Source organism: Lepisma saccharinum, chromosome 4 (assembly GCF_977018435.1).
Source record: "Lepisma saccharinum chromosome 4, izLepSacc3.1, whole genome shotgun sequence".
Classification (NCBI taxonomy): domain Eukaryota; kingdom Metazoa; phylum Arthropoda; class Insecta; order Zygentoma; family Lepismatidae; genus Lepisma; species Lepisma saccharinum.
Window position 1 is genome coordinate 100,876,916 of NC_139232.1, and position 14,570 is coordinate 100,891,485.

The window sequence follows — 14,570 nt, forward strand, 5'->3', positions numbered from 1 at the left end:
TAAATTATACAAAATTCGAAGTTTTCTTCTACAGAGTGAGGTAGTCAAACGGGAAGATTTTTTAAAAAATCACAAAAAACAGAGAGAGAGCAAATATTAGTTATTTTTTAACATGAATATACTGTACATGAGTTGAAATTACTAGTGTACCTGAAAAATGTTCATTTTTGAATATGGTGTCAGTAAGATGGCGTCCTTGGTTTTGCACACATTTTTCCTGCCTGCGATGACTATGACCCAGATGACGAAACCCTCTTCCAGCAAGATGGTACAACTAGCCATACTGCCAGAGTGTCTATGCAGTGGCGGCGATTAGGGAGGGGCGAGGGGGGCAGTTGCCCCTCCACTTTTCGCCACTTTTGCCTCAGCACTATGCTAAACCTTGTCTGCAAAGGGAAATATACTGTCTTTGCCACCCAGTTAGTTTTGGCACCTTCCCCAACCCCCAACCCCCGGTTTTGGAACCGCCACTGTGTCTATGGATGTGAGACTCGCATTTCCTGGTTGTCTCATCAGCAGATTCGGCGATATTCCGTGGCCTGCCCGTTCACCCAACTTGCCAGCTCCTAACTTTTTCCTTTGGGGTTACCTCAAATCCAAAGTATTCAAGGACAACCCTCCAAGAACCAGGGATGATTTGAAGGAGCGAATGCGTCAAGAGATCCACAACATTCCGTTGGAGATGCTACGCAACGTCATGGGCGGATTTACTCTGAGACTCCGACAATGTCTGCAGAACCAAGGACGCCATCTTACTGACACCTTATTCAAAAAATGAACATTTTTCAGGTACACAAGTAATTTCAACTCATGTACAGTACATTCATGTTCATAAAATAAATAATATTTGCTCTCTCTATTTTTGTGATTTTTTAAAATCTTCCCTTTTGACTGGCTCACCCTATATTTTGTACCAGTTTTGTTTGAAAAAACTGAATTTTGTGATAAGTAACTTAATATTGTAGTGGTAACGTCGCCCCCTTGTAATCAAGGAGTCCGGGGTTCAATATCCGGTGGAGGCACATTTCACATTGGTTCCGATTAACCTATTTGTGCATAGAGTTGACTTAAAACAATAATTCAGTTCAAACAAATTATATTCTCATGTAATTCTTAAATATTTTAAAGCAAAAATCTTGGTAAATTGATGCATATAATTAAAGTGGAATTATTATTATTTTGAACAACTTTAAATTATTACAATTTTGAAGCATCGGTATCTGTATCGGTGGGAATCGGTGAGACTATCGGTATCGGTTCAAAGTGGTATCGACTCAGCCCTAGTTTTAACAATCCTATTAAAAATCAGTGAGATTGTGTCCGTTAGTGTATGTTACTAAAAGTAGCTTAAGGCACACGGAGGATATAAAGTTAACAAATCGTAACTTTGTCTGAGGTTAAGTGGCAGAACTGTTGCCACTCGCCCTTGAGTAAAGAGAAACTGTTCTGAATTATTTTCTGTTCGTAAGCAAGTACATAGATTTTATTTCGCAGCATATTAAAAAATCCGATAAAAAGTAAAACGGAAAAACCATTTACATAAGCTACAGTTATTGATATACCTGAATTTAGTGTTCAAGAAACAACAAACCAGAGTAATTTATATTTTAGAAACACTGCAAATACTGTAGCATTGACAAACTCGAGCTGCTTTCACAATTTATTTACTTATATGTAACTATAAGTTTACCAATCTTAATGCGCTTTATGTATTATGTATGATAAAGAGAATCTTCCTCTGGATTTTTCTTTCATGCTCTGCCTTTTAAAATTGTTTCCAATCGGGAAAATAATGTTTCCTGTTCTCTGACAATATACGTATGTATTGTAATAGTTATTTTCTATATTATTCATCAATTTCTTTTCAGTATTAGAACTAAATTTTGCGATACGAAATTGGTTATTGTACTACTGGAGTTTCGAGGGCGGAAGTCCCATCCTCCCTACAATACCACTACTGAGAGTTATTGGACAGAAAATCATGACCACGCTTACGTAGAAATAACTATTTTCCATTTTCATATACCTTCCCCCCCCCCACACACACACACATTTGCTCTCCTTCAAAATACCGAGGGAAAAGTGTGTGCTAATAATTGTTGATTTTTTATTGTGAATCGGTGATAAAAAGCAAATGCGAATTTAATGTATTTTAAATGGTAAAATAAATCATACCTCTTATAATAAGTCATTGAAAAGTTAGTGCAAATTATGAGTCGACTATCATTTGTACTCGTGGCCTTGTAGGTAGCCAATCGAACGATCTTACGGTATGTGCATGTATGTGCGTGTGTGTGAGCGCGCATTTATAAATGTGTATAAATACCTGGAGTAGAAGAAGACATACACAGAGATGTGAACTGCGGAGATATTCACAGATATAAAATACCAAGCTCATGTTTCAATTTCCACTAACTTTTCTAGGTACTCTTGGGCTAAGTTAAGTTTTTGGTTAAGATTTTAACGCTCACCCTACTGTTCAAATAAATGAAATAGTCGAGATTTTAATAATGCAGTGTCTTTCACTTCTACATTATATATTGTAAAAAATAGTGTTATACATCATATACGCAGTCATCTAGAGGACATGTACGTGAAATTGAAAAACTCAGTCTCGTATTCCTTTCTCAAAATAGCCTGTTTAACTCTCTTCCAAAACAGAAGCTGGCTATGAATGTCTGGAGCCCACTCTATGTAGGTTCTTGTTTTCATCAGATGTTGTAGAGTCTTTGGCCTCTGAGAGGTGGGGATGTCTTCCAGAAGCACCAGAATAATTTTATCCACTCTGGACTCCTGCGCCCTGCACTTAGCCAAGTGAACTTCCAAGTGGCACCATTTGCTCTTGACAAATGCCTTGGAGACCACTAGCAGGAAGGATCTGCTTTCTTCTATGCACCGAACTATATTGTCCAGAATGCTTCTTCCAACTTGGAAGTCCCTTTCGTGCAAACACACTTTTATGGTTGAGTCAGTCTCTAAATTTGGCAAAAGATGATCCAGCACCCACTGCCTGTCTTTGTCGCAATATGACACAAAGACATCATAGTTGTACGACGCCTTCTGACTGCTTTTACGGTCTAACTTGTGATTTTTTCTCAACGCACGCGGCTTATAGCTCCTTTCGTAGTAGAGCCTTCCGATGGATGCGAGTACGAGGACAGCCAACAGACTAGGAATGATCACGGTCGCTAAGGACAAGGTAGGCGATTCACTTGTTGAACATATATTCGTGGTAGCTATGTTTCCCCAGCTTAGACAATTATCAGCATCTGCTCCGCTGCAGCAAGTGCTATCCGCATTCTGAACGACCGTTTTGTTTGTCTTGTAGCGCTTCTTCAAGTCTCTCCAGCCGCAATCGCAGCTCACCTGGTTCCCCGAAATGTCGACTTCCTTAAGTTTCATCAAGTCCTCCGCCATGACAGACGTGATGGAGCTGAATTTGTTTCGCCTTAAGTTGAGCTTGATTCGCCCCGGAATGGAGGCGTTGGCGAACAGATGCACGTGCCACTCCGTGATAAAGTTGTAGCTCAGGTCGACTTCCTCGAGCGCAGGGAGGAACTCGAAGAAAGCAGGGAATAACTGTTGGATCTTATTGTTCTGCAAGTCGAGATATTTAACAGACGATAACTTCTGGAAGGTGTTCTGGTAGACGCTCTTCTCTGATCCCAGCTTCCTCGTGGTTCCATCATCTTCCACGATGTAAGGCAGCTGAAGATTGCAGTTGTTTGCGAGCAGCACTTCCACATTTTGCAGATCAGAGAACACATCCTCATTGAGAAATCCTGAAGAAATCTCATTGAAGCTGATGTCCAGATAGCACAGGGAGGAAAGATTTTGGAAGGCGAACTCCTGAATTTGCGCTACGTGAGCGTTGTGAAGCTTCAGCAACTTCAGTTTGTTCAGTCCCACAAAGCTGTCTTTCAATAGTGTCTCGAGCATCGTGTTGGACAAATCCAAGACTTGCAGGGACTGGAGGCCTTCGAAAGAGGCAAGCGACAAGGAAGGCTTCCAGTCTTTCTTCGTGAAAGATTCTGGGTTGTAGCTCATGTCCAGGTACGTTAGAGTACTTAGGATGGTCACAGCGGAAGGAATTTCCATCAGCCTGTTTCCTGACAACGTGAGGGTTAGAAGATTGGGGAGCTGCAGAAACGAGTCTTCCGAAACGTACAAGATATCGCAATCATCCAGGTAGAGGTACTTCAGAGAAAGCAAATCAGGGAAGGAAGATCCGGTTATATATGTGATTAGGTTCCACTGCAGGCTCAGGCATTCCAGCGTAGCGTTGATGTACGAAAGAGCATCGGTTGGTATGTCTTGAAGCCCCAGTCTATTGAAATTTATATTTTGTAAGATCCCTCCTTCTAATCCTATTGTCAGGTTGTTCAATGCCGACATAGGGATATTCCAGTTTTTAGAGAGGTCCAGTTTCATCAGATGATGCTTTATGGGTTCCATGGATTCTGAAAGAGAAGCCAAAATATCATTAACACTTCATTTTTCTACTGTTGTTAAAACTGAAAAGATTTATGGGGAAATTTAAATACGAAGAAACTATCATGTAACGAACGTTTGTGCGAAACAATGAAGCGGAGGCAATAGAAGGCGAAAGTTTACAGTACCAATGGACAAAAAACATAACTTCTTGTGTTTTTTAATAAGGAAAGAGATTATAAATGCTATTAACTTTTCAAGTACCACAGAAGAAGCTGCTCCAATGATATAACAGCCTGAGTAAATATGAAAAGTTTGATATGTAGAAGGAAAATTACAATAGCATGTTGAAATATGACAACAGTTTAAAAGATATGTATAACATATTCACGTGTCCTTGTGTATACTTAATTGTACATTAGAATTGTAGAATTTAAGAAGCAACGAACGAATTAGACAAATAGACGAATTAGAATTTGCTTTGGGGGACGCCATACACTGCATGATTAAAGCGTAAACAATGAATTTACATATCTACAAGAGAATCCACTCTATTATTATTATGATTATTAATATTAACAGTAACTATAACAAAACCATTGAAATCACACATTGAAAACAGAGAAAACCGTTCAACCGTTGGCCTCTTGTAATTTCTTTTTATTATTTTTAAAAATTGTCATTGCATTTTTCAACATGTGTAATGGTAATTTTCCTATTAAGCAACAAATTTTTGGAGCCTATAGTCATTGTAATGAACGAACTAGAAGAGTTCATCAACTCCGTTCTCTTGTGAGCCTTGTAATGGTGCATGATTGTTGCATCTTAAAAACTCCTTGCATAAATTTACATTAAAATTACACTGCTTTTAGTCAACAAGAACAAATGCTTAAAATATTGCGAATTTTTTTTTATCTTTACTTGATTTCGCAATATGTAAAAGTATTTTACTGACTAATGTACGAGACACATCTTGCTCCATGAACAAGCTCATATTTTGGAAAGGGGTCCCGGGTTCGATACTCGGTGGCGACTCGTGAATTATTTTGGGTGTAGGAAGTTATAATAAACAGACCGAGGAAAATTTTCGAATGCTCTTCCTGTCTGTATTGTGTGAAATGAGTACAGTTTTGCCAATTCCAACCTCCTGATAAGAAAAAGTACTGTTTCAACTCTTAAATTACGCTAAATACGATAAAATTATGCTATTATTATTATTATACAATTATTTTTAATTTACCATTTTCTGATGGCTGTAGTAGTTTTAAGTTCAATTTATGTAGCTATTTTGTATTTGTGAACTACGTTGTTGATTATTTATTATAGTTAAGCAATATTAGGAATTTCGACCCTTTAATAAAATGGGTTCAGTAAGTTGAAGAAAAAGTTGAAGAAAATTCGACGACTAGTAACGGCGTCCGTTTGTTTTTATTTGTGACCCCCTACTTTCTACCGATTTCCAGGTTCCAACGAAGTTCAAATTTTGCTAGGTTTAGAACTATTGTGCTAGGGTTGGCACCACTGATTGAGGAAACCACGAGAGCTTCCTGGCGGACCGTATAACTTCAATTTCAAAGTTGTTTGTTAGGATATCTGGGGAAATTTATCGAAATTCCTGGTGAGAAGGTAGTTACATTATGTGCCATAAATAGAACATAAAATTTGTATTTGGGCTAATTGAGCATTCATGTATATATTATTTATTCACATGTTTGCTGGGGGACGGGCTTGAGAGCACCCGTTCCCCTCTTGTTCTAGCGTCGCCACTGTAAGATCGATCACGGAAACAAAATGTGAACTGGGAACAAAATTGTTCTTGTTGACTTGAGTTCTTTCTTAAGACCGACCAATCTTTTACATTAATTCTAAACATCTAAGATTACTTTGTTCTATTTGATTTTTTTTATTGTAGAAAAACTTAGTAGGACTGTGACTTACCTGGGTGAACTTCCTTCAACTGGCATTTCTGGAGATTAAGCCATTCGAGCGAACTATTTCTCAGCCACTCCAGCGAGTATCTGCCGAGTGTCTCAATTGGGTTATCAGCCAAGCTCAGCCGGCGAAGAGCTGCCAGATCGCCCTCCACAAACCTCGAATTGTTCAACCGAATCTGGTTCCCATCCAGCAAGAGAATTTTCAAATCAGTGAGTCCCTTGAACACATCCTTCCGCAGTTCCGTTATGTTGTTCCACCGAAGAAATAGTTCCTGCACGTTACTCACACCGCCGAAAGCTTCGGGCGATATCTCCAATATCGAATTCCTGTCCAGATAGATGTGCTGTATAAAAAAATCTAGCAGTACGTGCCGTGTTACGTTTCCGATGTTCGATCTGGTGATGTTCAGCGTCACAAACTGCTTGGGTAAGCTTCTTAGTATGGCCAGAAAGTCGCCTCCGTCGTAGGTGCAGTGACTGTTGTTGTCACAGCATGCATTGGAAGTGTTGCAGGTTCCTCTATACTCGAACTGTGGCTCGAAGTTATGAAACCTAGCCGTATAGGAGGACACATTGATCGCGAAGTCCTTACATTGTTCAATACCAAAGCTGCAACACAGGAGATAACACGCTACGAACATCAAGATCCTTCTGTGCGAAGAAAACATGACGAGACGGCGAGCTCCACATTGTTCCATCAGTAAATTGAGCAACGGGTTCCACAAAGCAACTTCACTTCTCGATGGTACGAGGTTTGAGGCACCATGGTGGCACCAGCTCAGAGTGACGAACCGAAACTGTGAGACAAAAGCGATTGTCTCCTTTTTCCTCAATACGCCACTTCACATAAACAAAGTAATTTATTCTACAGTCGAAAGCGATTATTATCTTAGCGAGGTACTCAATCGCAGATAAATTGTAAGAAATGTCGCTAGATAACATTTTTATCTACACTGAGTGAGACGATGTTTTCAGCAGAATCACGCGGTCAACACACAACAGCTTCTGCCAGATTGCTAACCAAATTTTAAATAATATACATAAGTAATGCACACTATTACGGCTGTATTGATGATCATTTTCTGTTTCGCCGTAAAATTGATGGTAAAAATCGTAAGTCATACCTGCTGAAAGAAATCTGTTTTAAACCGCAGCCCAGTGTGCTATTATCAATTACGTCACACCATATCTATTTCCTTCGTCATTTTCTTGAATGGTAACGCGTCATTCTAGTTGATAATCTTATCCTCTTCAGAAACATGCTGCTACGAGTCGTTTAGTATCTCCATCACTAACAGAATGAATCAATGTGAGACCAGTGGCGCAGGAACATTTTTCATTTGGGTATTTACAAATTTCAGCCTCCCATATATAAATATAGGGATAAAGTTGCCTATATCTAGGTATAATGTGAAGGCGTGGGAAATTTTTCATTTTAGAGCAGTACACACGAATATACTGTTGTTTTTTTAAATGCATAAATAATTTTTATTTCTTAGAATTTGCTGTTATTATAAAAACAGCTCTTAAGACCAGATAACAATTCCAAAACACACAAAGCTCTAAACCTTGTTCTGGGATCATTTTGAATTTAACGGAACGGGAAATGAAGAGTTCGAAATGTGAAAATTGCGAACAAACATAATATCTATTCATTTTAATGCAGGGTGAGATTAAAGGGGCTAAGGGGATTCCCTCGTCCTTTATCTTGAGCCATCCCAACCATAATCATCCTCCACCCACTGGATATAGAAACCATATTATTGAATATACCACACTTAGCCTATGGAGTTCCATTCAGTTCAGTTCATTTTAATTTGAAAGTCCCATAGCTACACATAAAATGATTTTTCAACAATTTTTGGCTGATGTGTACCACATCCAATGCTTTTTCGAAGCCGGTATTTTCTCAGACATCTAGAGGACGTTGTATTATAAAACAAAACAAAAAATGAGGGCCTCCCGATGGCGCAGTGGTAGCGTCGTCGCCTTGTAATCGAGGGGTCCCGGGTTCGATACCCGGTGGAGGCACATAGTGGTTCGGATGCCACTTTAAACTGCAGGTCCAGTCCCGATTAGCCTCACTGTGCATAAAGTGGACTTAAAACAACAATTCAATCAATCAATCAAAACAAAAAAAAAATGAGTTTAGATTGTTCCTGATTAATTCGTAAGGGGTCTAACTTTGGAATATTTGTAAAACATTTGACAAAGCATTTATATGTAATATAATTAGCTGTACCTAATGACGCTCTCAAGCACTGAAAGTACTACAGTATCATTCATTTCATGTACAGAACCGAAATCCCTCAGAGCAAGCAAGGAAAACCACACGTTCGAAAGTCCCCCCCCCCTTTTCAATTTTTGGTGTACAATATGAAGATCCGGCCAAAGTTTATTTTCGTATAGTGGTATTAAATGCAGATACATGTGCCTGTCTTAGGGTGACATGCCAATTCCTCGTTTATGTGAAAAGGTGAACTTTAATGTAAGCAGAAGCATGTGTGCGTCACATTTAAAGGTTTTTCGCATCTACAAAGAAAAATCCAAAACACATTCCCACCTCGCCGCCTCCTTGGCAAAGTGACTAGCATTGCGCGGTACGACGCCAGAGGTCCCAGGTTCAAATCTCGGCCTGGGATGGGTGGATGTTGTTGGTGTGTGTCCCTTCATCATATCATCACTCCTCCTCATCTTCGATATTAGCCAAAAGTGGGAGATGCGAAGTAAATTAAACCAAATCAATAAATCAAACAATTCCATCTCACTCCCGAAAGATCTTGTGAATCCAATCCAAAATCTACCAATATCTACAGCCGAATGTGAAAGCGGATTCAATGCCACAAACCTAACCTTAACTGATTAGAGATATCACTTAGAAGTTTTAAACCTACTTTTCCTTCTAACCCCCAGTGCATTGCTTTCATGCAGAAAAATTTGCAAGAAATTAGATCGAGTCTAAGTATCACAGTGCCCGTGATAAGCCAACTGGCAAACCTGCAGTGAGTCTCATTTATCTCGTGCATTCATCTGACTAAGGTAACTTTCTTACAGTTTGACTTTAGAGTTTAACTTAAAATGGCGTTTGTGTTATATTCGATATCAAAATTAGATTTTAAGCAATTAATGTCCAATTCTAAGTACACCTAATATATACTTAAAAATAAGTCCTCTCCCCTTTCATAAAATCACAAATGGATCCCTGTTTTAATGTACATGAAACATTTAGTTTCAAGTAGGAATGATATCGCGATGCGACGAGTCGAGAATTATCATAGCCTCGTCTCCTTTCCTGTGTAGTGAGGTCTTTCTCATTCTTGTTTGTGCTTATTTTTCTTTCGGTTTCCAATCAGAAGTTACAAAAACTTATTCTAGTTCACTAATCGGGATTGGATCTACAGTTTCTAGTGCAATCCAAAGCACTACATACCTGTGCATGTAGGATCCCTTAATTACAAAGCGAGGTATCTCGTCCTGACCGACGAAATATTTAGGATAAGCAACACGTACATTGTACACGTACAAACTTTCACAACGTACAATATGTCATTAAAGCAAAAACTTTTCTTTATAATATTTTTCTGTTTTACATCTTGTTTCGACGCTACGAGCCGTCGAAATATGGAATTTTATCCTGAGTAAATGAAACAGGTCAGCACAGGCTCGCAATTGTCAGTAATTGATTAACTTTACAATTACAGTAAACAAAATATACGACTTATTTGAAAAAAAGATCAATAAGATATAAGCTTGATATGACTGGATAAGACAAATAGTAATTTAAATTTCCTTTAAGCAATTTCTTCAAATATGATACCAGAATTTCTAGCAAGATCGTCACGGACATCAAGGATCGTTTCACTTGGATTTTGCAGAGATTTATTTCAGTCTCGTCTAGAAAATTGAGAGGAAACACAGAGTTTTCTTGTCTCAGTACCATATCTATTTTGAAGAAAAATCTGTTTATATATAGGTTTAAGTATAGTTTGCCGAACACCCTCTTACAGAGCTATGAGAATTATGTGTGAGATAGAGGAGTACATTGTAACCCCCTCTCTCCAAGTCGGTCTCTCGTGTCGCGTCTCGTTTGTATAAGTTTTCGTTTGGAAAAATTCCATTTGAAAAATTGAAAAGCAAAGGTCAGTCATATACTCTTCTGATGAAGATTTGTATCTTATCTTCGAATTGACGCGACCACTTCTTTAGAAAAGTGTACCCCTCCTTACGCAAAAGAGCTTTCGCATGGAGAGTGATTTTCTGAGAGTAAACTTTACCTGAATCTATGGTTCCACACACATTTTAAACAATGTTCATCTCCTCAGAGAGGTTTCCAAACCTCGAAAACAGGTCAACTTACTGGTAGTAGCAAGATAGCACAATGTAGTAGAATAAGTTTACAATGGTTTAAATTTCTGTGGTAAGGAAGATAATGCATGTAATTTATAAACAATATAAACTTTTTTTATTGAGCGAATTGAAAATAGGTTCTTTTAACAGTAGTTCCTTGCCTCTCAAATTATCTAAGAGGGGGTGGTACAGGGGGTACAACTGAATTTACAGATTTAGGGGGTACAGTACCCTCCTTCAAAAATTTTGGGGGCACAATGTTCCTCCGCCACTGTGTGAGACCACATTGTCATGTGACGCGTCAGCATCGAAAAAGTAAATTACGCTTTTGCAGGGTCGATTATAACTGCTTACGCACATTACTAGCGCAGCTGAAACAAGGAAAAGTGCCTATGGAAGTGTATTTATTTCCGTATATCAACAACAAATGACCCAAATCCTTCCAGTACCAAACAATTCAGGTCAATGTCGGAGCCAAAGACTCAAATTTCCCGCGCAAGAGAAATAACAGACTGTGGTAAGAAGAAAGTGAGAACGTGGATTCCCAAACACTACGTCATTGACTGTAAACTTCCACTCTATAGTTGAAAAGAGAACACTGTACAGTCACGGACACTGCCGGCTTGTAACGATTCCATTGAAAGTCAATGTATTCATTACAAGCCGGCAGTGTCCGTGACTGTACAATTTATGATGCAAGCCGTTGAATCTTTCCTGACACAGTCTTGAACATTTTTTCTTGAATTATCAGTCTAGCAGGTTCTGAACAATATTTCCTACACTCAAAAGCTAATGTCTCGCTCTGACTTATAACATGTTAAAACATACCATATCCCCCCCCTCCCCGGCACAGCTTACTAAATGCGGGAACGGCAAAGAATATTTCTTATCATCACACAGAATATTTTTGTCTCGGAAATTTCAAAGCGTAAGTCAATGTTTTAATGTAACCTGGCATTTTTAAAGTCCAAATCACGGTCTTGCAAATAGTTACATAATCTTGGTAACGACATCTTGGTATTTTCTTATTGTTTTACGCTACTTTTCTTCCTCTTTAGACTAACTGCGACGACGATGATGAATGATGATTCATGGAGCACTCACAAAGAAATACGCAGGCCCAGGTCGGAACTCTAACGCGGAATATTCGCCGACGAGATCGTGAGTCGAACACTGAACAAGGCCAGCCACCGAAGCTACAGAAATATTATATAAGTTAAGATTATTATTATTATACAAAACCTCGTAAAAGCCTATTTTCATCAAAAATATCTAATAATTTATTAAGTTACAAGACAACATTAAGTATTTCACACGTTTTAAGTCAAATATTGATTTTGGTTAAGCGTGTAGCCAGTACAACACAACCAAAGTACTAAGATGGGGTTTGCAAAACATGTAAACCCACTATGAAATGTTTGCATTTGCAGAGATATTTTCTCATCCGTGATGGACAAGACAAAAGTATATAATATCGTTACGTATCCCTCATTTTCATATTCGAGTTACGTTTAGCTAGGCAGCCTGGCAGGAAATATAAGGAATGTGTTAACTTCAGCGCCAGCTCAGCGAAAAGCATTCGCCAGTATTTGAAGAGGAAAATGGGATGAGAGAGAAAAAAGGGGAGGAGTTTTGATCAGGGTGGATGCAAGTTGCATCTTGCTCTAGACAGTTGGTCTTGGAGTTTGGAAGAGAACAGGAGAGTGGTTCGGGAGTAAGAAAAGGGGTTTTGAGTTTTGGAGAGAGGAGAGTGAGTTTGATTTTGAAGGAGATTCAGGCTGGCTGCGCACTTTTAGAAACTTGTTTGGGAGTAGAGTGCTGCGAAGAACAGAGACAACTTAAGAGACGAACTTCAGCAAGCGAGAGAGAGTTAATTTAGAAACTCTTCTATCCACGCTTCAAGAGAGAGAGACAAGTCACATGCTTTTCTAATGCCATCCTTGCCTTTACAGTCTTTAAAGTAATTATAGCCCAAATACAAGAGAGGTGCCATTCTTTAAAGGGTTCTGTAAATTGAAGTTTATTTAGGTACCTCCCGCAGTTAGCAGATGCAGCCAAGCGAGAGCTTACGGGCTACCCCAATGAGAAGAATTACATTCATCTAAAGGGCTTCAGGTTCGATCCCCGAACCTTTCGAGGTTCACACGCTTAGTAAAAGTATAACACCATTAAGCCTTGTTTCCATGATTATGAAAAACTAAATATGCTGACCAAGGCAGTAATTTATTTTATTAAAAACATAAACTAAAACGTAACGTTTCAACCTTCTAGCAAGGTCTTCATCAGACTCTGTATCAAGTACAAATGAACAAATGAACAAATGACTTTTGTACTTGATACGTGAAACAGAGTCTGATGAAGACCTTGCTAGAAGGTTGAAACGTTACGTTTTAGTTTATGTTTTTAATAAAATAAATTACTGCCTTGGTCAGCATATTTAGTTTTTCTTAGTAAAAGTGTGTCACAATACGATATAATTTGATTTAAATTATCATATTCTTGGTAACGTGTAAGTTCGTCATTGTGAATAGGTTAGGATTGTCTATTCTCTTGTCGTTGTGTGAACGACCATCCAGCCACAGTAAAAATTCCTGATTGTACGCACTAAAGTTTCTATTTCTACTACAACTGATGTCATTTTTTAAAAAAGAAAAGCACCTTAAGAGAGGCCAGTGATCAAGACTGCTCTATTCAAAGAACAGATTAGAGCAGATAACAATTTGCAACTTCGCAAAAACAAAGCAAAGATAATTACCACTTTTTGAAATTGTTTCAATTCATTGTCGTTGTGATTGCGATAATATTGACGCGCAAAACACTTAACTGATAACAATCTGTTTGAATTTTGAAAACATCAGAATGCCGAGTCAACGGATACAAATAGTTTCTGACGTACTTTAAACTCTTTGATTGGTTACGTACGAGTATTTCAGTCCTGAAGATATAACTCTATTCTCGCCAAAATATTTGGCGTAATAACTTTTACGTGACTCAAATCGCCAATGAGCTTCGGACCAGTGGAGTGATGCTTTGGCACTAAGTGGCAAGAGTTACGTCTTACGAACTACAAACACTCGTGTTTTACAATAGTGAATGAAAAATCGGTTAATAAATACAACTAACTTCTTCACTTGCCATATTAGAGAAGAAGAGTCCTTTTTGTTGCGCTTTCAGTTTGTGGTAAGAAAATAAAAACAACTCACCGAGTTAAAACTCATCTTGTGAAGATGAACATCTTGTCAAGACTAAAAAAATTCCATGTCTGTGATGAAAGCTGATGCTGTGTATAGGCACTCGGCACAAATATTGGCATGGCACAAAGTCCCACAGGTGGATTACCCTAACTGTGGGCCCAAGCGCTACTATAGTGAATCTGCACCAATGGAATTTCAAGGATTTAAAAACTTTGCTAGTGGCTGACTTACACTGTACACAAACATCGTATGTTGACATAAAAGCACTGATAAAAATTAGGTGTAGAATGATCCCACATTATTTTTGAGTATTTTAATATGAAAGTAGCATGTGTATACATACATAAAAAGAAACCATATGCATTACATTAGTTACATTAAATACTTATATATAGACACAAATATTATACATACGCAGAGACACACACTTTCGATATACACATGCAGTTTTCTAATAGACTGGAGTTACAAAAATTATTATCTTACTTGAGGAGACAAAATACCACAATTCGGTTTTGCACTTTACAGATCACTTGACACATAAGAAAGTATTGCGAAGTTTTCGATTCAATATACAGATCTGCAGGTTTGTGAAATGCACATATTAATAATATCTACCAGAATAAGTCCTTCTTCAAAAATTTATTTTTTCGATCGTGCAAGA

The 14,570-nt window shown here is 38.3% G+C and overlaps 2 protein-coding genes across 2 annotated transcripts in view; both read right to left on the reverse strand.

The window, feature by feature from the left end:
* LOC145987033 (dynein axonemal intermediate chain 7-like) overlaps nucleotides 1-14,570 on the reverse strand; it is a 57,549-nt gene that overhangs the window by 25,922 nt on the left and 17,057 nt on the right. The gene's annotated exons all lie outside the window — the stretch shown is intronic.
* On the reverse strand, nucleotides 2,575-7,161 carry LOC145986473 (toll-like receptor 2). The gene is made up of 2 exons (XM_083120520.1): nucleotides 6,370-7,161; nucleotides 2,575-4,460 (listed from the first exon to the last, which is right to left on the reverse strand). The coding sequence occupies exons 1-2, from the start codon at nucleotides 7,061-7,063 to the stop codon at nucleotides 2,575-2,577; spliced, it is 2,580 nt and encodes an 859-aa protein (XP_082976646.1). The 5' UTR covers nucleotides 7,064-7,161.